At 44.4% G+C, this 23,373-nt stretch overlaps 1 protein-coding gene, 1 non-coding gene and 1 pseudogene across 2 annotated transcripts; 2 read left to right on the top strand and 1 right to left on the bottom strand.

Moving 5' to 3' along the window:
- Positions 1-318: 318 nt before the first annotated feature.
- LOC120708825 lies at positions 319-4,123 on the top strand (annotated as a pseudogene).
- Positions 4,124-11,487: 7,364 nt separating this feature from the next.
- On the bottom strand, positions 11,488-11,624 carry LOC120710878. The gene has a single exon (XR_005690048.1). It is a non-coding gene; the product is annotated as a small nucleolar RNA Z247 (small nucleolar RNA).
- Positions 11,625-13,003: 1,379 nt separating this feature from the next.
- LOC120708824 (protein PSK SIMULATOR 1-like) lies at positions 13,004-22,113 on the top strand. The gene is made up of 13 exons (XM_039994244.1): positions 13,004-13,343; positions 13,439-13,968; positions 14,570-14,892; positions 15,515-15,607; positions 15,708-15,798; positions 15,886-15,979; positions 16,990-17,087; positions 17,759-17,828; positions 20,310-20,410; positions 20,748-20,864; positions 20,980-21,056; positions 21,151-21,195; positions 21,279-22,113. The coding sequence occupies exons 2-13, from the start codon at positions 13,639-13,641 to the stop codon at positions 21,790-21,792; spliced, it is 1,953 nt and encodes a 650-aa protein (XP_039850178.1). The 5' UTR covers positions 13,004-13,343; positions 13,439-13,638; the 3' UTR covers positions 21,793-22,113.
- The last annotated feature ends 1,260 nt before the right edge of the window (positions 22,114-23,373 follow it).

The raw sequence follows: 23,373 nt of genomic DNA, 5'->3' as shown, positions 1-23,373 counted from the left end.
TCCTCCTCCGGGCTTCGCGACCAAGACAGCAACAGCCAGACTACTCATGGCGGGATGGATGTGACACTCCCAAAACCCAAAACCCACGCCACTCGGAGCCGCCCCCCGCCGCCTCCGCGTGGGTCGGCGGCGGCTTGTTTGGCTCCGGGATTTTTTTCAAAAGTCCCTATCACATCAAAAGGAATCTTACTATTTTATAGTATTAAATAAAATTTGTTTATAAATGTTTTTTGACAGCTGAGTGCTTTTTCGCGAGACGAATCTAATGAGCCTAATTAATCGATGATTAGCTACAGTGATACTACAGTGGCTGCGCAAACCCTAGCGGCGCCCTCTCCGCACAGTGGCTGCGCTCTGACGGCGCGAGGGGGAGGGGTCTCTGCTCCACCGAGGCGGCGAGGCGCGGGGGCAATACGGAGGAGGAGGACGGGGAGAAGGGTCGCGCGGTGCCCGAGAGGAGGCAGCGTGGTCGGAGTGATGCGTTGGCGGGAAGTGGGGAGCTGCTTGCCATTCCCGGGGTGGGACCGCGGAACCTGAGGAAGCTCGTGGACAAGGGATTCGATGGCGTCGCGCAGCTCAAGCAGCTCTACAGGGATAAGGTGTGTGTGTTTGAGGTATTCTGGGTTATCTGTTACGGAGTTTTTTTTTTTTTGAAAAAGGGGCAGGAGCACTGCCGAATCATATTAGAGGAAGAAGAATGCAGAGTTTTACAAGAGGTCTATTACATAATAACTTAAGCTCACTCGCAGCACTAAGAAAGATAACATTAGGAACTAAGGAACCACTGGATTACCACACGCTCTAAAGCGCAGGTTAACCTCTTCTTTTATTAAGTGAAGCACCGCCACCGGTTACAGAGTATTTACTCTACAGCAATTAATGGATTAATGTTAACAGCTGACGCTGTGTTGTGTTAAATCAATTCTGCTGGTGTTGCCTAAAATACTTTAAGCTCGGACACCTGTAAGGCACCGTGAGTTGTTATACTTGTTTGCAGGAGTTGAACATCACGTGTTATATCTAAATTTGCATTTAACTTCAAAGCCACCCTTCAACACCGCCGCTACCACCACCAGCAGCTAACAGAAAATTATCATTTGTGAGCCATCCACAGATTGGCGTACCATCAATGTTGCTATTTTTCTTCCCATCCGTTGTTCCCATGCTTAATATAAGAGAGAAAATGTGACTATTTTGATATGTCGTTATGTATGGTCTGTCAAAACATTAGGTATTGTTATGGTGTAAGGTTAGAACTGTACGTTTTCAAGTTTGCAGGATTCTAAGTCTGAATGATTTTGTTGGTGAAATTCCTACGAGAGCAACAGCAATGACAAATTACTTTTATGGTTCCCTTGTGGCTTGTGACCTACCTTTTGCTCTTAGTTTATTTTCCCAACCGAATGATGTTCCTTTAATCTAAATTCAATGTAATTTGTGCTAAGTGTTAACATTTTATGAGCATTTCCAGTTCTTTGGCAAGTCTAAGGAGAAGATGGTTGAATTCTTGCAAAATTCAGTTGGCATCATTCACAAGAACCATGCTGAGAGTATAACCTTGTTCATTAAAGAGAGTGTTGATGAAGAGCTGAAAGGCATCGATACATCTAAGCTTCCTAAAAGGAGGCTGACCTTCTGTGTGGAAGGGAATATCAGTGTTGGAAAAACTACCTTCCTTCAAAGAATAGCCAATGAAACTATTGAACTACGTGACCTTGTAGAAATAGTACCTGAACCTATTGCTAAGTGGCAGGATGTTGGCCCTGAACACTTCAATATACTTGATGCTTTCTATGCTGAGCCAGAGAGGTATGCATACACCTTCCAGAATTATGTATTTGTGACGAGGGTCATGCAAGAGAAGGAATCTGCAAGTGGAATTAAACCTCTCCGACTGATGGAAAGAAGTGTTTTCAGTGATCGAATGGTAGGTCTATCTTCGCTCAGAAAAAAAAACCTTGATGATGAATCCAAAGCTTTGATGCAATTTGCATTTCACCTTGTTCTATTTTATCTGTCAATATCTTGTCCTATTTAAGGAACGGATTTTGTTGATGTTTCCAGGTTTTTGTTCGTGCTGTCCATGAAGCAAACTAGATGAATGAGATGGAGATCAGCATCTATGACTCCTGGTTTGACCCTGTCGTGTCATCACTCCCAAGGTCTTATCCCTGATGGTTTTATTTATCTAAGAGCCAGCCCTGACACTTGCCACAAAAGAATGATGGTGCGGAAAAGATCAGAAGAGGGTGGCGTTACTCTTGATTACCTTCGAGGTTTGCATGAAAACATGAGAGCTGTCTGCTTCCTTCCAAGGGAGGAGGTTCTGGTGTTTTGTCAGTCAGTCAGCTTCCAGTTCATTTGGAGGGCTCCCTACCTGCGGATATACGAGATCGGGTATTTTACTTGGAAGGAGATCACATGCATTCTAGTATCCAGAAGGTAACTTTCTCCTATCTCTTACGTGTTCTGTATGGATATAATAAAGAGTTATTTGGTTACATGGATGTTGCTATTTCTCAATCAGGTTCCTGCTTTGGTCTTGGATTGCGAACATGACATTGATTTTAACAAGGATATCGAAGCCAAAAGACAGTAAGTTTCATACTTCATAATTATTGCCCATGTTTTATTAATTTTCCTGCACTGTTCACCTATCCTTGCAGATGGAAGTTCATTTAAAGGGACTCGAATTGGAAACTTGTCTAATTTGTTCTTCTTCAAGAACCACTTATAACTTGTTCTTTTTGCAGCTAGTGGTTTACTAAATAATTTGAAAATTACGAACCTTGTGTAACATGGTCTAAATTAAAATTGGTGTATTCAGAATTGAACTAGATGATACAAATAGTGTCAATGAGAAGTGATGTGCTAGCATAATGGTTTAATGATGGGCCCAGTGTGTAAATTATAAGCCCATTGTTTTGGATATCTTTGGGTTTAAGTTTGACCTCTATGTTTCCACAATAGACTTTCCTGTAATTCATTCAACAGCTTTCTGCGATCTCATTATAAAACATAGTTTATATTGTGGCTCCTATTCCTTGATCATCTTGCGTGGCCCTAAATTGGTAGTTCTTGACATCCAGCCTACTAAAGTTTACTAACAACTAATTGATTGAAGACTATGTGTGGTTCCTTTAGACCATGAATGAATAAACATATACCGACTACTTCTTAAATAATCTGAAATTATTTGAAATGCTGCTGTATATACAGTTTACTCCATTAATTAATTCTGTACCCAATTTTAGATCAAGCCTGGGATACAATGGAGTAATGGACTCATATTGGAGTCGGCTTTCTTGTACATTTAGGTCCAATTTGTTTCAGCTAGAGATTGTGGATTCTAGCTTTTGTAATCCTACCTGAAACAAGATTTTTACCCAGAATTCCACAATCCAGCTATCCACTCCACCAGCTTTTTTTACCTTGTTGCTAAACAGCCATCAGCTTTCCAAAATCTGGGATCTACAAGCCTGCCTTTCAATATTCCTAGCTAAAACAAAAAGGCCCTTAATATGGTGATGATACTTGGTTGTTCTTTGTCTTGATTTTTATTTTCCATATTAAAACTAGATGCATTTTTCCGTCTTAAAGCTCCATGCGCTTTTAAAGTCCTTAATAATCCTTGACGTTTCAATATTTTCATTGAAGATACGCCCGGCAAGTAGCAGATTTCTTTGAATTTGTAAAGAAAAAGAAGGAATCTTCAACAGAGACGACTGATGGTGATAATAGGAGTACAAACAAACAGATTATGCTTCCCAAGGGAGGTGGTTTGTGGGTACCTGGAAACAGCCCTCTACCAGAATCAGCTCTGAAGTCCTTTGATTTCAGGAGGACAATGTCTTCCTTCCTCTCAACCTAGGTGGTTTAACGTCTGATATGTGCCATCAGTTTCTGCCCACAACTTGAATTCATGTGGCGCATCAACACATCTCGATTGCTGAATATATATAGGATCTTTTACTGACGACCTTGTAAATTTCTAAAGATTACATGCACAGTTAGGTTTTTTTAGCTAGGGCTAGCGTGCTATGTGTAGTTGGTATCCAACTCTGTTTGCCTGTAAATGTGATCGGTCTGCTTTCGTGACAGCATATGCTTGGTGCTTTGGGCCTTTGGGGAGCTTTGTGTCAATTTGTGGTATTGTAGCAGATCTCCCTTCACTGGTTACTTGTGACGGCCCAAATGTTTGATGCGCTGTGGAATGTGGTGCCATGGCCAATCGCCAATCATGCTGCCGTCGCCTGAATCACTGAACGTGTCTCTGACGTTGCGGGTTCAGTGATTGATCCCAGAAATCGTGGCTGGCGATCATCTTACATAGTGAAAGAGTTTGGTAGTTCTACTTGGCAGCCGGACCATGCATTTTTATTATACGTGCCATCATCTCAGAACATTCCAAATCCAAGCTACTCTGCGTGTGGGATGAAGCAATCTGGTCTTCTGACCGTCCCTCTCAGCGGAGGGATCACGAAAGGAGCGCCATGCCGACGAGGCGCTCACTCGCTCGCTAGGGTCTCCGCGAACCAAAATTTTCCAGAAACTCCTCTGCGGTCACCGGAATTCCAAGCTCCAGCTTCCAAGCACGTCCATGCATGGAAAACGAATGGCGTGCCCCGTCCGGCGGTCCGGCAGGGCCACGAATTTCCCCTGGCGGCGTTGAGCGGTTGGCGACCCGAGGACCGGAGAAAGGAAGGCTTTGCATGGAGAGGGCACTACACCCGGAGACGAGAAGCGTCTCGTCCTCTCGCCCATGGGAGCACGCGTAGAGACCATCGGCGATCGTGGCCGTCCGGTCGCGAGATCCCTGTGCACGGTCCGTGCCGCCATCGCCCCAGTCTGACTGTACCACGCTACCGTGCTACAGAGTAACTGCACGTAAGCACGTTGCTCCGATCCAGTGGTCATGCTAGTATGCTACCGTAGGTCTCTGCAAGTGGGCGCGCGGCGGCTGACGCCTGTCGAGCCTGCAGGCCGCGGCCAGCCAAGTCAACCGGTCGGCGGCGAGGGGCCCGGTTTGCACGGGGAGGCCGCCCGGGCACCCCGCGCCTCACGTAGAGTAGGCCGCACCGCACGCCATCTCTCTAGAGTCTAGTCTCACCCACCGTTCCCGTCGCCCACGGCCACCGGCGACGCGCTGCCGATCACTCACCGACTCTGCAGCCTCCGCCAGTCGCCGCTCTTCTCACCGGCCTCTCTTTGATCCCCCGTCTCCTCTCCTCTCGCCGGTCGCCACGCCCGCCCGGTCCAGGCCGCGCCAGCCCGGGGCGTCGCGGTCGCCCCGGGATACTGGCAACCGCCAGCGACCGACCGAGCCCGTCCCGATCACACGCGCCGCAGGACGCCACGACCCCGAACCCCAACCGTACCCAACCAAACCTATCACCCGGTCTCCCTCCTCGCCCTTGGACTCGGTCTGCGACGGGACACAGGACAACAATAATGCGACGCCATGGGCTGTGTGCCGTGCTGGCTTTAAGGGCACGTACAACGGCCGTTGCCGAGCCGTCGACATGCAAAGACAATTTGCAAAAAACGCCCCCACGCACGGCATTAACTGTGGAGCCGTCGAGTCGTTCGGCGACGGCCTCGGCGCGTGCTCCAAAGCGAATCGGGGCGACAGCTGCTGCGGCTCGGCGTCGGCCTGATCCCGTGCGCGCGCCCGAGCCTGGGAGCGCACTTTTGAAGTGACCCATATTGCTGCTGCGAAGCTAGTTTTACCCCCTGTTGCCTATCGGAGAGGCTACAGATCATTGCATAGCTCTTACAAAATGCAGGAAACCATCATAGCTCTTACATATGGCAGCAATACGGGTTAAGAGAAAATTAGCGGCAAATGTCTAATGAAATAGTGATTTTATTATTATGTCATATATATCATGTATTCCGGATATCATTTCAGATAAATATATATATTATATACATGCTTATTTTAAGAGTCATATAAATTATTTGAATGTATTGTCCATTGTTTCATATATGCAATAAAATGACTATAAAGATCAATTGTGCACTAGATCACCATGAGTTTGTGTGTGAGAAAACGAATTAATTGCTCTGCAGACAGCTAGATAGACAACTCATTGTACAAACTGTCTGTTCAGCTATCTGTTTATGTCAAAAAAACAGCAGCTGTCTCCACTGTTGTACTTGCCCTAATTTTGACTAGTATAGCAGCATAGCTGCCAGAGCACGCCGTCCCGCGAGAGAGGCCCCCTGCCGGACCGGTTCAAAGGCTCAGTCGAGGACCGGTTCAACGGGGTTTGTTTGGCTGTTCTCGCGGGGCATGTGCATGTCGCGGGCTTAGCAGCCGGTTGCGATCGAGGTCCAAGGAAGGAATTGTTCTGCCGTTGATTTGATCTTTTCCTTTTTGTTCGTTTCTGCATGCGCGACGCCGACGGGAGGTAGTAGCTCCATCTGGCCATCTGGGGACCAGCCCTTGTGCCGGGACAATACTTCAATCAGTTCAGTGGAGAAACCGCTGCATGATATCTCTGTCATCACGACAACGAAGGTGTTTTAGTCTTATATTACCACGGAGGTTTCCACTGTTCAATCAGCATTGTACGTCTCGTGTTAGGTGAGAATTGTAGGTGGATGTGTTCATCCGAGTTCGAGTCTTGGATTTAACACGACATGCAACATGGCACGCGAACAGCAAGAACCACAGCCATGTGGATGCGTGTGATTGTGGTGTGGTGTCATGGTGTGTGTATGAAAATTTTTAATGAGCTTAAAATAATTCTGACCGTGCTACTAGATTTTTCAGACGAAACGACAGTCGTCACTACCCAACCTCGTTTCGTTTGGACATAAAAGTTGTGTCGCATCCGAACAGATGCAGTGAACTCTACGTTTTTCACCGAACTGAGAGTTTGTGAGGTTACTGGCAGTTTGGCAGAGAAGACAGCTACAATTTGGGACAGACGGATAACCAGATAGAAACAAATGGGTTACTTTCAGCTACTTTTATTTTTTTCCCCTACAAGGACAACAAATTAAAAGGAAGTGGCGTGAAAGTTGACCTGGTACACGAAAACGACAGCAGAAAAGTTGTTGTTCAAGTTGACTAGGAAACGTAGATCGATAGCTTGCATTAAAATCTTGCCTGGTTTCTGCTAAGCCATAGTTTAGCATCCTACTCTCTGTCTGGTCACATGATCCACATATGACACATATGCTAGCTAACTGGAGTCTTGTTTCTCTTGTTCTGCTGCAAGTCTATCCTGGCTCGGGTTTTTGCTTGCCCCAATTCTCCAACCTACTACTCCCATGCAAGTGTCCATACCTGCTTCTCTTGATAATTGAGAAAAAATGCTTTGGTTCATTGCACTGAGTTAATCTTCAACAAACCCGTGCAAGTAGCTTTTTTTAGATGATGGGAAAAAAATGTCCCGGCCTTGACCTTCAAGAAGCTACAGTCTACTCATTACATCAAACAGCAGCACCACCGTCTGCAAACACACAACGTTTACAAAAGTAGCCGTTCGATTGTTCTGGATGTAAGATACAATGGAACGGCTTAACCCTCAAGGGGCGCCGGGTACTTCATTATATAGTGACAGGTATGAGTACAAGACCGTATCAGGTACGGTACGAAACATAGGAGTCCAGTTAGGATACTAGAGTCCTACTCCTATACATTACGTATTTCTACATCCCCCCTCAATCTCAACGTACTAGCTAACTTAGCCACTAGTAACATTGAGATTGTTACAAAACTCATGTAACCGGCGCTCTGTCTGAGGCTTAGTAAAGCCATCAGCAACTTGATCTTGAGAGGAGATAATACGAATATCCAGCTTCTTTTGAGCAACTCTTTCTCGAACAAAATGATAATCCACCTCAATATGCTTGGTTCTTGCATGAAAGACCGGATTAGCCGACAAATATGTGGCACCAATATTATCACACCACAAGATGGGAACTTTGGATTGATACACTCCAAGTTCATCAAGGAGAGACTGAACCCAAATGACCTCTGCAGTAGCATTAGCCAGAGCTTTATATTCAGCCTCAGTGCTAGAACGAGAAACAGTTGCTTGTTTCTTAGCATGCCATGAAATAAGATTTTCTCCAAGAAAAACAGCAAACCCTCCTGTGGATTTGCGATCATCGGAACAGCCCGCCCAATCAGCATCAGAAAAAGCAGTAACCAATAATGAAGTGGACCGAACAAACTTAAGCCCAAAATCAAGAGACCCACTAATATACCGAAGGATCCTCTTAACAGCAGTCATGTGAGTAGTAGTTGGACAGTGTAAGTATTGACACACTTTATTAACAGCAAAAGCAATGTCCGGACGTGTAAGTGTCAAGTACTGAAGACCACCAACAATGCTACGATATCTAGTAGCAGCAACTGAATCAAGGGGATCACCAACATGACGAGTCAATTTTTCTGTTGTAGCCATTGGTGTAGAGGCAGGCTTGCAATGTTTAAGTCCGGCCTTGTGAATGAGTTCTTTGGCATATTTATTTTGACGAAGCAACAGACCACCAGAAGAACAACCTGTGACTTCAATGCCTAAAAAATAATGAAGTGGACCAAGATCTTTAAGAGCAAAGGCATCACGAAGCTGAACCAAAAGCTTGTCCATAGCCAAAGTACTGGAGCTGACAACAATGATATCATCAACATATACCAAGAAGTAAATAGTGACACCCCCTTGCCGGAAATAAAACAGGGACGTGTCAGCTTTCGAGCCATGAAAACCAAGATCATGAAGTTTAGCACTTAACCGCGCGAACCACGCCCGCGGTGCTTGTTTAAGGCCATAAAGAGATTTATCAAGCTTGCACACATAATGAGGAAGCGTTGGATCTACAAACCCAGGGGGTTGCTTCATATAAACATCCTCCTCCAGAACACCATGTAAAACGTGTTCTGAACATCTAGTTGACGAATACTCCATTGTTTTGAAACAGCAAGAGACAAAACAAGACGAATCGTAGCAGCCTTGACAACCGGACTAAAAGTATCTTCATAGTCCAGACCATACCTTTGCTTGAAACCTTTAGCAACAAGACGAGTTTTATAGCGGTCCACAGTACCATCTGACTTTTGTTTGACTTTATAAACCCACTTACAGTCAATCACATTCTGAGAGGGCTGCGGAGGAACCAAATGCCACGTTTGATTACGAAGTAATGCATCATATTCAGAATGCATTGCGGCTTTCCAATGCTCAGAAGAAAGAGCATCCTGCAATGAAGATGGCTCGTGAAGCATACTCGAGAGCCCATAACGAATTGTCCCGTCAGTAAATCGCTTAGGCATGCGAATATCATTCTGAAGACGTGTCCTGGGACGGCCAAGCAACGATCGGATAGGACCATTCACAGGACGCGGAGGCCCTGGAGGCGGAGGGGGTAAACGCCGCCGTACAACATCAACCGGCAGAGTCTGTGCAGCAGATCCGGGCAGAGGAGAACTGGCAGAGGGAGCAGCCACAGGAGATCCTTGGGGAATAGAATCCGACAGCGATAAATTTGAGGATGTCGGGGCAGGTGGCAGCTCCGGGCTGGAGGAACCTGGATCCGTAGGAGAGGATGCCAGCGCCATATCATGCAGAGGAGTAACGCTAGGTTCTGAGCTTGTATTAACACCAGAAGCCGTGCCTGACTCGGATGGAAGCTCCAAACTGCAAGAAGACTCGCCAGAACTTGCCGGTAATGGAAAGAACACCATAGAGGGCATACCAGCCGGATTTGCACCATTGTTCACACCTGTATCAACAGAAGGCAGCTCACAAGACTCGGGTGAAGCATCAGACATGTTAGAGGCACCAGAATTCATATCCTCATCATGAAAATTCTTAGGAAAAAGAAGAAGCTCATCACGAAGACGATTGCCCGCATTAGGATTAAGAGTGGAAAAAGGGAAAATAGTTTCATCAAACACGACATCGCGAGAAATATACACCCGACCAGTAGCAATATCCAAGCACTTGTACCCTTTATGCATATCACTATAGCCAAGAAAGGCACATTGCTTGGAACGAAACTCAAGTTTATGTTTATTGTATGGTCGGAGATTAGGCCAACATGCACAGCCAAAGACACGAAGAGAGGAATAAGAGGGGGTCTCATCAAATAAACAAGTCAAAGGAGTGGAAAAATTGAGGACTCGGCTAGGAATACGGTTAATAAGGTATGTCGCAGTGAGAAAAGCCTCATCCCAGAATTTGAGGGGCATAGAAGCTTGGGCTAAAAGGGAGAGACCAACTTCTACAATATGACGATGCTTGCGCTCAGCAGAGCCATTTTGTTGATGAGCATGAGGACATGAAACATGGTGCGTGATGCCAATCTTTTGGAAAAACGAGTTAAGCTTTTGATATTCACCACCCCAGTCGGTTTGCATAGTGATAATTTTTGTGTTGAGAGAACGCTCAACAAGCTGTTGAAAATTAAGAAAGACTTGAAAAACATCAGATCGATTTTTAAGAAGATAGATCCATGTGTATTTACTAAAATCATCAATAAAACTGACATAATATTGATAATGACCAACAGACGAGGGGGCTGGTCCCCAAACATCTGAAAACACAAGTTGCAAGGGAAAAGAAGAAACACTATCCGACTGGGGATAAGGCAATTGATGACTCTTTGCCTTTTGACAAGCATCACAAATAGATGTACTGGGATCTTTAACAAAAGAGAGTTTATATTCCCTAAGGACTCGACTAACAATAGCAGGAGATGGGTGGCCTAAACGATGATGCCACCGAGAAGTAGAAGGCTTCACGACATGGTGAGCTTGGAGCTTGTGCAGTAGAGGGTAGAGGCCATCACGAGATCTACCGTGAAGAAGAGTTTTCTTCGTGTCCAGGTCCTTAACATAGAAAAAAGAGGGGTGGAATTCAAGGTAAACATCATTATCAGTAGTGAATTGATGAACAGAAATAAGATTTTTTTGTAGAATCTGGAACGTGAAGCACCTTGTTGAAAGAAAAATCACGATGAGGAGTATGAAAACTAGATGTACCAACATGACATATGCTCATACCTTTGCCATTTGCAGCATGGATCTGTTCATCGCCTCCATAGCACTCTCGCGACGTGATGCGATCTAAGTCATTTGTAATATGATCAGTAGATCCAGAATCAAAATACCAGTTAGTATCAACACCATAGGAGGGGACAGCAGAGGAGGCTAACTTCTGCTGTCTAGTCTTGAAGGGCCGTGTGCCACCATCTCGAGGTGGGACAAATTTTTTGTTGAAATGGTACCAGCAATCATGTACCGTGTGCCCAGTGCGCTCACAAAGCTGACAGACAGGGCTATCATCATCATTAGTATCATAGTCCTGAGGAACAGATCGCTCATTAGAACGTCCACCAGACATGGCACCACGACCTCGACCGGCAGTACCTCGGCCACGTCCTCGGGAATATCCGCGACCACGTCCACGTGAGAGAGCATTAGCAGAAGAGTATGATCTGAATTCATCAGAGGCTTGTTGACGTAGGCGAGCTTCATATGCAAGAAATTGGGCATACATATCACTAAGCGTGAGGTTTTCCTTAGAAACCATTGAAGAGACAAACGGATTATAATCCGCATTGAGACCATTGAGAATATATTCGATGATTTCATCATCATCAAGCTTTCTTCCAACAGCAGCAAGTTCATCAGCAAGACTCTTCATCTTGGAGTAATAGGCAGCTGCAGAAGAATCTCCTTTCTTCTCTCTAGATAGCTGGGAGCGGATCTGCAAAATTCTAGATTTCGATTGAGAAGCAAACATATCTGTAACAACGCTCCATACTTCAGCAGCATGCTCACAGGAGGAAACTTGAACCAATATTTCTTTGGTCATTGAAGAGAGAAGATAGGAAAGAAGATGCTGATCCTGTTCGATCCAGCGATTATACGCCGGGTTGTCCACCTCTTCGATGGTTTGGTCAGCTTTCTGGGTCTTGATGGTTGATGAAGGTTGCAAGATAGATCCATCAGGAATTCCGACCAGCCGTGCGCCACGGATAGCCGGCAAGACCTGGGCTCGCCACACCAGGTAATTGTCCCGGGAGAGCTTCTCTGACACCGGGATTGAGAAGAAAAACGAAGCCCCCGTGCTCGTCGACGCCATCTAGATCGGCGACGAGAGAAAAAAAAACTCACGATTTGCAACTAGATGCTCTTGTGGAGAAGAGGCTCTGTTACCATGTAAGATACAATGGAACGGCTTAACCCTCAAGGGGCGCCGGGTACTTCATTATATAGTGACAGGTATGAGTACAAACCGTATCAGGTACGGTACGAAACATAGGAGTCCAGTTAGGATACTAGAGTCCTACTCCTATACATTACGTATTTCTACACTGGATACTATAAATATTCATTTCGAAGCTGATGATGGTTCGTAAAAATACAGACAAGCTAAGTCCTACAATTACTAGCACTGATGCTTTGCATATTTCTTATGTACCATCCCAACAGGCAGCAGCTATATTTTAAGACATAGGTTTAGTGCTCGTCAAAGCAATCGATTGGAGAATCCAAGTCATTGCTGCACATGGTCTCGGGAATATATCACAGCAAATCAGTGTTAAAATAACATACAGTAGACGTCAATCAACACGGCGAGCTAGCTTTTGACTGTTTTAAGGTATAAGTACCAACTGTCTTCGGTCAAAGTTTCACAGAGCAGAAGATCAACAACAGAAAAGAGAAAACCATCTGCTTCAACTGATCAACTCCATGAAAAAGGAAATGTTTGCGGAATCCATTTGCACCCGAAGCATGCTGCTCCTAGATGCACTCAATATATCAGATGAAAGCGCGCACCATAAATATTGCCTCCATTCGGCTGGCTGGTGCTGATTTTTTATAAGAGAAAAATATTGATGGCTGGCTGGTGCTGGTTTTGTGTGAGAGAGAAATACTATTGGTTGGATGCAGCGAAGATGAAGCGAACACAAAGATGGCATGAATTCTACAGTTGCTAACCTCTTTCTTAATAACTGCGTACACACGGACGGCGACGCCGCGTTATGAGCGGCCGCTGCTGCTGGGCGTGTGCCTCCTGCGTGTGGCAGTAGCAGTGGCAGTTGGCCACCGAGGAGCCTGCGCCTGCAGTGGACTGGACCCTCCCTCGCCGCAGCTCCGCTGGTGGAGTGGACGTTCGGCTACTCCCCCCCGCGGCCCCGTTCTGCTCCTCCAAGGAGGCAAGAAGCTGCAAAGTTCACCCACCCTGCCCATTGCGTCGCCTCTATCCTCCCCCAAATCCGCCAATTCTCCGTGAGGAAAGCAGAGGGCCTTCGCGCCCGATTCCGTCTCGCCTCGCCGATCCATCCGCCGCAAGTGTGCCCTCTCGCGCCAATTTCCGGTAAAAAATGCGTTTCCAGGAGTAAAATATCTGCTTCTGCGCGGAAATTTCGCGCCTTTCTTTCTGACTCGGCGCTGTTTCTGTGGCGTCTACAGGTGCGCGGCTCGCCGGTTGGAGTCGGCAGGAACCTACTGCGGTTGGGACCTTCGTTCCGAGCTGGTTCGTGTTCATGCGGATCGGTTTGATGGGGATGGGAGAAGGCCGTGTGGGGATCAGGAGTGTTTGGGTGCCTGGGAGCTGAGAGCTGCCGGTTGGCACTGGGGGATTAGGGTTTGGTTGAAGAGGGGCGAAGGAAATGGGGGGTCTTTGCTCCAAGGGTTCGGCGGTGGACAAGTCGCCCAGCGACACCACGCTCGGCCCCGGCCAGGTGGTCGACCACCATGACCGTCTGGTGGTGAAGGAGGAGAAGAAGGCTGTGGTGGGGGAGGCTGCTGCCAAGAAGATGCAAGAAGAGCAACATCAGCGACAGCAGCCGCCGCCGCCGCCACAGTCTGTATCAGTGTCGCAAACTTCAGTCCCTGGAGTGTCTGCAGATTCCTCCACAGCACCATGGGATGGGGTGCCACATCTGGCGCGGTTGCCATCGCAGAGGTCGGGGATAGGTGTGGCAAAAGCTACGGCTAAGGCAAGTTTTCAGTACTTCTTACTTTGTGTTCATGTCACTGGATTAATGCACTATGCACATAGGGAATTTTACATTTTTTTTCCATGTAGCATCAGCCTTTCAGGAATCAGGATATCTTGAACTAGTGGATGATCTGTTAGCATACAAAATTTAACAAGTTTTCATTAAGTGCTTGGCAACAAAAACATTTGCTGTTTTCTGCTGATCCCATTTCCCTGCTAGTCTACTTCATCAACTCAATCTAGGCCTCAAACTTTCCCCACTTTGTATTTTCTTAGGACTTAGGGTGGGAATTTCTGCATACTTTTGAGTGACCGAGTGCTTATCTTTCAAGCCCAATACAGTTATGCTGTATTGATCTTCATGCTTACAAGTGCCTTCTAGGTTTTGCTACTTATCGCCACACTACTATAGTTTTATAGCTCACCATTTTGCCAAGTGCATTTTAGGGGACATTTAATCTTTTTGAACTTTTATCATTCCTAAATAGAAATATTTGTCCTTCACAGTTTATTCATGATTTTTGTTCCTCGAATGTTCAAAACGATACATGACTTATGTCCTGTATCATGATTCATGTTTTCTTACCATGTTGAAACAGGTGTCAGAAGTAAGCTCAATTCTTGGTAGAGCTAGTACTGTTAGCCTTGGGAAAGCAGTGGACGTGCTAGATACACTTGGAAGTAGCATGACAAATTTGAATATAAGTGGTTTTGGATCAGGCACTACAACAAAGGGCAACAAAATATCTATTTTAGCATTTGAGGTTGCCAATACCATTGTCAAAGGTTGCAATCTGATGCGTGCCCTTTCAAAAGACAGCATAAAGCATTTAAAAGAAACTGTGCTTCACTCAGAAGGTGTTCAGAATCTTATATCCAAAGATATGGATGAATTACTCAAGATTGCTGCTGCTGACAAAAGGTTAGTGTTCAATCTCTGCTGCTTTCATAAACTTCAATAGTTGTCCACAGGATTTGTTTATTTTAGGATTAAGTCCATGTTTAGCCCCTCAACACCCCTGCTCGTCTGATTTTAATCCCCAACTCTTTGAGCGAGATTGCGAGCGCCGAGTGGATAATCCTTCCTTGGTGACGGTTCCTTCCATCGGGGACATGCCAGTGTCAGGCTGTCAGCCACTAGCCTCCCCCCCCTGCTTTGGAGTGAAGAATGAGGAAAGGAAGGATAAGGTGACAAGCGGACCCAGACCAAGGTGGGGTACTGGGGTATGGCTTTTAACTCAAGTCCACGTCAACAGATGAAGTGGCATATGTGCCAAGATGGATATGGAAAACCACCACCATGTCACACAAAATCAGCTTCAAATGTGCTGAGGGGTCAAGGTTAAATGTGATTAATGGTTGAGGTGCAAAGTTTAGATGGCACAATAGCTGAGGGTTAGAATTGGGCAAATGGAAGAGATGAGGGGCCAAATATGGCCTTATTCCTTTATTTTATTTAAGTAACTTCAACCAGGCTATGTAGCAAACTTGTACTTCAACTTGTTTTCTACCTGTAGTTACTTAAGTTTTGTTTGGGCCAACAGGGAAGAGTTGAAAGTGTTTTCTACAGAAGTTGTTCGCTTTGGAAATCGTTGCAAGGATCCTCAGTGGCACAACTTGGACCGTTATTTTGATAAGTAAAGTTCATTGTTTGGCGCCTGCCTTTGATATCATAGAAGCAACAATCTTGGGGTATTGATAATTAACTCAGTGCCTTTATGCATCAAAATCTTTCAGGCTGGCATCAGAACGGACTCCTCAACATCATTTGAAAGAAGAGGCAGAATCAGTAATGCAGCAATTGGTGACTTGTGTTCAGTTTACAGCTGTAAGTAAATATTTCTATGCCTTGGAAACAATGCCCTGTAATGAGAATTGTTTAATGTAACCTTTATTATTTCCCCCCATCTTTTAGGAATTATACCACGAAATGCATGCCTTGGATAGATTTGAACAAGATTATCAGCGTAAACATCAAGAAGAGGATGGTTCAAGTGTTGTGCAAAGAGGTCAGTCCAATTTGCATGATAATATCATATAATGGAATCATCTGTAGGGATTGAATGTGTTGTCCTCTGGTTTGGTTGAACGAACAACTTTATGTATCTTTTGGTTGGTGTTACTTATGATATTTTATTTTTAAAAACTTTAGCTTAAAAAATACAGACTTAAGGCCATTTGGAAAAATAAAACTTTAGATTGAAGATAATACTCTGGATGTCTTCTAAGTGACCAATTTTGTAAAAGAAATGCTTGATGTTATAAAAGTTCACTGTGACTTTGACAGTTCTATGCATACATAAACAAGGTCCTGGTCTCCTATGTTGTCATCTATCACTGTCAACTGTCTGTATAATTGCCGTTAGGTGAGCACCAGCTAGTGTATTTTGACCAGTATATCCGAGGGAAGATGATTGATCTGACTATATCAACTGCATCTGACAAATCCAAAGCAGCCAAATTTTTTTTCTTGCGTCCAGCACTTGTTTTAACTTTCTTTTGAGGAAGGAATATAGTCAAATTCTGTTCCGCTTAGGTTGACCTGAATGAAATTCCAATAGTAGAAGATTGTGCTTAAGGTCTAACGATATGATGCAGATTTAAAGTACAGTGAGTCAGTAGCACAGCTGGATTTGTATCTGCTTCTTGTTAACATGGACATGAGTTATGAATAAGAACAACCCCTAGGCTAGTGATTTTTCCATATTAATATTACTGCCTGTACAATTAAGTTCCTCCTATGCTAAAGCACGAGTGTACAACTACTGCTACTGTCTGGGCTGCATTTTAACCATTTAAGCATTTTCTATGCTAGTGATGTAATTTGTTTTATTTCATTCAATTTTAATGGATCTTTAGCTGGAGCATCAAGCCTCTTTTCTCCTCTTCTTTTGGTATTGCGTGTCAGACTAGATTTTAATGGTTCAACTTGTTAACTGTTCCGTGAGTAGAATTTTGTGCACTGTTTTTTATTTGTGTCATTCGATATGATGCTGAATGTGGTACTGTTAATTTGCAGGTGATAACCTGCACATACTAAAGCAGGAAGTGAAAAGCCAACAAAAGCATGTTAAAAGTTTGAGGAAAAAATCTCTATGGTCCAAAAATCTGGAAGAGGTTGGTATGTAGCTTTATTTTAATTGGTCATTATGCTTCCATGATTGAGTAGCTATGTTTAACAATGCAGTCTTAAGATTTTAGTCAATATATAGTTGATGACATTACTAATAGATACTCCATTCTAAAACATAAGTTGAACCCGCCTAAAATCTTAGAAAAGGTTGCTAAGAGTATCCACAGAAGCCACTTGTTTGTAGAAGTTTTTATTCTCTCCCTCTACCCAAGAATTGTGAGTAATTAGTTATAAGCAATCACTATAGTTTTTGCCATAATTTTTGCATCTTGTTCAACAAACAAAACCATAATGTCATCGGCCTATACCTGCCCATGGACCTGCTCCGGCCCAGTGACAGGGCCTCCCCCACTGTACAGTTCTCAAAAAAACAGTAGCACCTGTGTACGGTACAGTAATGCAGTGTCCCGTGTCTGGTTACTTGCCTGTTGAGTCTTGTAGAACCTTCCATATTACAGTCCACTGTTTCGAAAAAAGGGCCCACAGAATTGAAGGCTAGATGTTTTTTATTTTTGTCAGAATCTTTAGCATCTATCTCTTTTCATTTATTATTATGCATCCATAGTCGATGTTTGCCATAATATCAGCAAGTTATTAGCTCTAGGAAAGCACGCAATCCTGTTCTACTAATTCAAAACATAATTGTTCCTCCTAGGTCATGGGAAAGCTTGTGGACATTGTGCACTTCTTACATTTGGAGATCCATAGTGCCTTTGGGCGTTCAGGTAATAAACTTGTGATTATATCCTACAAAACTTCTGCACATATTGAGCTTTCGGCTAGTTTATTATCTTGATTGTTTTATCGCTGAAAAGAGATACTTCAGTTTCACCTTCTCCACTCTAGTGTCCCTACTACTGTGTCACAAGTCGTACTTCAGTTTCACCTTCTCCACTCCAGTCCCTATAATACAAGTGCTAGGACTGTAGGTTTACTTATAAACTGTTTTTTAAAATCAATGTAACACCCCACTTGTTTAAACCACCCAAACATCTAGATTATATGTTTTGTCAGCCTAAGCCATAGCACTTCCGGGTTACTTCTTTTGGAGGAAAGCTGAAGGCATTATTAGACATGCATATCCGCCCTATGGGTGGGCTGGGCTTTTAATGGTTTTCAGGCTGCACAGTTTTCTGGATATCAAAAACTCGATCAGCAGGGGAAAGGCCACCCCTTGGTATTGTTTGGAAGGAACCTCAGCCTTCAAAGGGTTGAGAAACCCCCCGAACACTGGCAGTGCAGACCCTATAGGGCCATACTGTACCTGGGCTGACGACGGACTCCAACTACCCCCAAGTAGGGGGTAATTTAACTATTTGCCATCCTTACATATTGCACCTGCTCGTTTGCCATCCTTAAAATGGAACCTAATTGTTTGCCACCGTTCTCTACCTGAAGCTAATCTTTTGCCAATTTCGCTAACGTAGCGCGCCAGATCGAGCCAGGTCAGCTTGCCAGCATGTAAGGCGCACGCGAAATGACCTTGTGCCCCTGCTTTAACTCAGTATCCAGTGCCGCTGCAACTTGGGCCCTGCCGCCCCGCCGTGGCTGTCGACCAGGCGTAGCTCGCCGAGGCCTTCCGCGGACATCTTGAAGAGGGCCACTATGGCGAGCAGGACGGATGACGCGTAAGCTCGGAGCCGGCCATGCACGACGAGCTGTGGCGGAGCGGAGCGTGCGACACGGGCGAGACGCGGCGCAGAGCGGCGAGCGGAGCCGCGGCTCGACGCGCCCGGCCGCAAGAGAGCAGAGTGCGGCCGCGAGGGGAGCGGCGTGCAGCTTCTTGCCCGTGCGCTTCAGCTCCACCCGCCCCCTCCCCATGGCTCCCAACTCTTGTTCCAGCTAGCGATGGTGCGCGAGCAGCGTGCGGCCGCGAGCGAGGGGATGCAGCTTCGTGCTGATTTGGGAGAGGAGATAGAGTGGAGGAGCTGCAGCTTAAATCAATGGGAGAGAAAGAGCGGAGAGAGAGTTCTAAAGCTTGTTGGCATGGTGCTGTTCGTGCTCCTTGCCTGGAGGAAGAAGATGAGGTGGAAGAAGTGTGGATCCCACTAGTCATAGAAATAGAAGGAGAGAGAGCACTGGATAATAAGTTAAAGCAGGGGCACGGGGGTCATTTTGCGTGCGCCTTACATGTTGGCAAGCTGACCTGGCTCAATCTAGCGCGCCACGTCAGCGAAATTGGTAAAAGATTAGCTTCGGGTAGAGGACGGTGGAAAAAAAAGGTTCTATTTTAAGGATGGCAAACGAACAGGTGCAATCCGTAAGGATGGCAAATAGTTAAATTACCCCCCCCCCCAGGGGTAGGAGGGCCCAAACCAAACCACAGTTCAGCAGCTGTCACACCAGGCCCCTGCCACTATTTTATAGGTTGCCATCGTGGCATGAGGGGGAGGGAGCGAGTTTGGTATCGGGCATTAGGTGGGGTACAGGGTAGTATGACATTGCTAGTCTAAACGAGTACACCGGCTTATATCCTTTTCGCCAAAGTGAAGGCGAAAGCCCAAGAGCATTGTCATGAGAACGGCTAAGATCCACTCTATACGTTGAGTGGACCACACCTGCCAATTCTCTCTTGCGCTTTCGTCCTCGCTTCGCGCAAAAGGTTCGAACCGGAGTTAAGGCTTTTAAGCTGGTCTGGCTCGCTACCGATTCCCAGCATGGGATTATGGATCCTGCGCTACAGTATTTTTCGGCGCTACAGTAACCGTCGCTACAGAACCAGGATTCGGTCCGGTCCATCTGGTCTTGGGGCTGTTCTGTTACACAAATAAAGCTAACCCACTAGCATTTAACAGGCATTGTCTCACTCGCTCTTTGATAAACTGTGCCCATTGATTTTCTTGGTTACCAAGTATATAAAAGATTCTTCTTGTTTAACACTTATTTCTTAAATAGTACAGGGATGTGTTTCGTGCCTTAGTTAAGTCATTTGTATGCCATACTTTATAGAGTCTGTGGATCTGATGTATTTTCTGCCATTATGTCACAGCAAGTTCTTGGGAAAATAATTTCACAATTGTTCATGCATCTGTGATCTATGATCAAACTTATCTTTTTAATATGTAATTTGCATATAATGAAAACATAATCATGTTCATGATTTAAATTTTAAACATATTATGATTCGACACTGAATGCTATGATGGTTTTCTTCACCACTATTGCATTTAGCATTGACTGAAGCTTGTCATTCTAACACTACGCAGACAATGAGGAATCGCAGGAACCTACCAAACGACGTAATAGATTGGGTCCAGCAGGCCTTGCGCTGCATTATGCCAATATCATCAGTCAGATAGATACTCTTGTAAGTTCACAAACCCCACTGTTTTATTATTTTTTCTGTGGCATGAAGAGAAAATTTAATAGGTCATTTTCTGTGTCCGAAAAACTTTTATCGTGCATTGCGGATGCAATTTTGTCAATATCACATACCTATTACTGCCCAATATTCCATTGAGAAAATGCAGCTCTTCTATGGGGATGGAGGATTGGGTAGTGTTACAGTTCAGGGGGTACTTGTTTTATGGTCACATACAGATTGAATGTTGTTGTGCTAAGAAACTCAACTTTCAATGAATTTGTTGTGCTAGAAAACCACTTTTTTTTTCCTGGTAGTCTAACGAGGGCTGATCATTTGGCAGGTTTCTCGATCAAGTTCTATTCCTCCAAACACAAGGGATGCGTTATATCAAAGTTTGCCACCTACAATAAAGTCATCTCTCCGTTCTAAGCTACACTCGTTTGGAGTTAAGGAAGAGGTATGTGAGATGTTTGCATGACTTGGAAAATATAGTAGGCTTTAGAGTCAGCACCATACTATGCTTATTACATGTAACTGTAAAGTTAATGTAAGCTTTTACTTGATTTGTGTAGCTTACTGTTTCTCAAATCAAGGCTGAAATGGAGAAGACCCTGCGGTGGCTCGTCCCTATTGCATCTAACACCACCAAGTAATCTAAACTACCTTCATACCATGCAAAATCAGCTACAGGCTTCTGCTTATCCCTTTCTTTTACTGAATTTATGATGTTCTGTTCATACCAGGGCTCACCATGGTTTCGGATGGGTTGGAGAGTGGGCAAATACAGGGTTGATACCTGACTTTGTTCAATTTTAACTGGAAAAGCAAATGGCTAGAACATGGAAGTAATTGATCTTTTTGTCCTATGCAGGTCAGATGTGAGCTGCAAGCCAACGGGGCAGATGGACCTGACCCGAATTGAGACACTGTACCATGCTGACAAGGACAAGACTGAAGCATATATCCTTGAGCTTGTTTTGTGGCTTCATAATCTTATCAGTCAGTCCAAAACTGCTAATGGTGAGAGGTCTCCGATCAAGTCTCCTGTCCGGTCTCCTACGCAAAGGGGGGCCTCAATCTCATTGTCACCAAACAAAACCAGCAGCAATTCATCACCTATCCTGACGCAAGAAGATCAAGATATGCTAAGGGATGTCAAGTACAGAAAATTCATCCCTGGTATAAGCAAAAGCCAGGAGTTTGACACTAGGGCAGGGCATAACAAGCAAAGCAGGTTAAGCAAAAGTAACAGCCATTCACCAAGCAGTGGCAACAGGAAAGAGTTGCTATCAATCAGGAGGCTGCTTCCTGTGATCGACTTTGAGATCGACCGGACAAAAGCCCTTGATGTGATCGATAGAGTTGACAACCTAAGAGTACAATGATGAATCTAAATCAATCGATGCTAAAACCACAAAAACATTCTGCAATATGTGCTCTTGAAAATCCAGATTGCTTGAAGGATACAAGAAATCTGTTGAGCTAAATTGTCTGCAGCAAGGTGTCAGCTTGAAACGCCGGCGCGGTGCCAGTTTTAAGGCACCAAGAGAGGTAGAGATGCTGGCCACGGGCTCATGCCCAGGCCAACTTTGTATTATATATGGTGGGGTGAAAGGGAAATTTTATTGTAAAAAAGAATTTGTTGTGTTTGTTAGCTCTTGTACAAGGAATGCAAGTTTTGAAGGAAAAAAGAGTATCAAAGATCTCGTCGTGTTTTCTTCTGTGTTGCTTAGATTCATTAGGTCTTCGACCGAGTAATCCCTCTTGAGGGTGAAATGTTTGGCACAGTGAGGACGTGGATGCTCGCACACGAGTGCATGATCATACCCAATTATCATGAAACTAACTGAGAAGCTCATTCAACGGCCATTAAGCAGCATATCTTGTTGAAGTTTCTGTAATCCAGCATCCGATCTCGCTTTGTAGAGCTTTAGTGAGTTCTCAGTTTGATTGGTGTCGCATAAAGTATAACGTTTGCTTGCAGGTGGGTTCCCAATTGTATTTTCTGGATCAGTTGATTAATTACAGTAGCATATCATTCTAGTTTATTTCTCTCCTTAAATTAGTTATGTAGAATTGAGTCAATCTAGTTCATTTTATTAATTTGTTGTGTTGACCTAATGATCTAAATTATTTATGATTGGCATCCTACATCAAATATAGTAAAACAATGTTTTAATCTTCAGTAATGCTAGGATTAGGACGTGCGACGTGCAGAAAAAATCAGATGCTTCGACCCATGTTGCAAGAGACAAGTACTGGTGTTGCGATTATTGTCCTTTTTTTGCAGTGAATATTGTATGAAACATGATATTAATATTGCGGTGGTAATTTTCCATCATCGAATAGATATCAGAGTAATTTGTATACATATTTTTTTGATGTTGGTGGGTGGGGTGGGTGGGGGGGGGGGGCGGGGAGCAAGAGTTGATTTCTGATGTCACATATTTCTGATGCAGTGCCGTTTAATCTTTTAGGTGTACATGGTTTGCTGTGAGTTTTGTAGCATCAGAATACCATAATCAATTTCCTAAGCTCAGTTTGGTAGTGATTTCTTAAACTGTTGTTCAGTTTGATATCTTAATTCTAAGATTGCTACATTTTTTTTAGTTCCATATGACCATATCCTGGCCCACAAACTCAGGCTCTTACTACCTTTTTTAGACCAGGCAATGTTATTTGCTTCATGGTATTTTTGTGATTCTTTCTTAGGGAATTGTTTTTGTGATTTTTTAAAATGGTTTTGCCAAAGCCAGTAAATAAACTTGAAAAATCAGATATTTACATTGGTGGATGCAGGATGACATGCTTAGATTTTTTTTTAACTAAGGGACATCTTTAGCTTTGAATTGCCGAGATAGGATAACAAGATGAATTTCCTATATTTTAAATTGGCCTAACGCCCTAACCCAGTTGTTCAGGTAAAATAGTGGTATTTATATATATATTTTTTAGAGATTTTTAAG

Source organism: Panicum virgatum, chromosome 5K, assembly GCF_016808335.1.
Source record: "Panicum virgatum strain AP13 chromosome 5K, P.virgatum_v5, whole genome shotgun sequence".
Classification (NCBI taxonomy): domain Eukaryota; kingdom Viridiplantae; phylum Streptophyta; class Magnoliopsida; order Poales; family Poaceae; genus Panicum; species Panicum virgatum.
The sequence above is the reverse complement of the archived record's forward strand: the minus strand, read 5'-3'. Positions and strand labels throughout refer to the sequence as shown.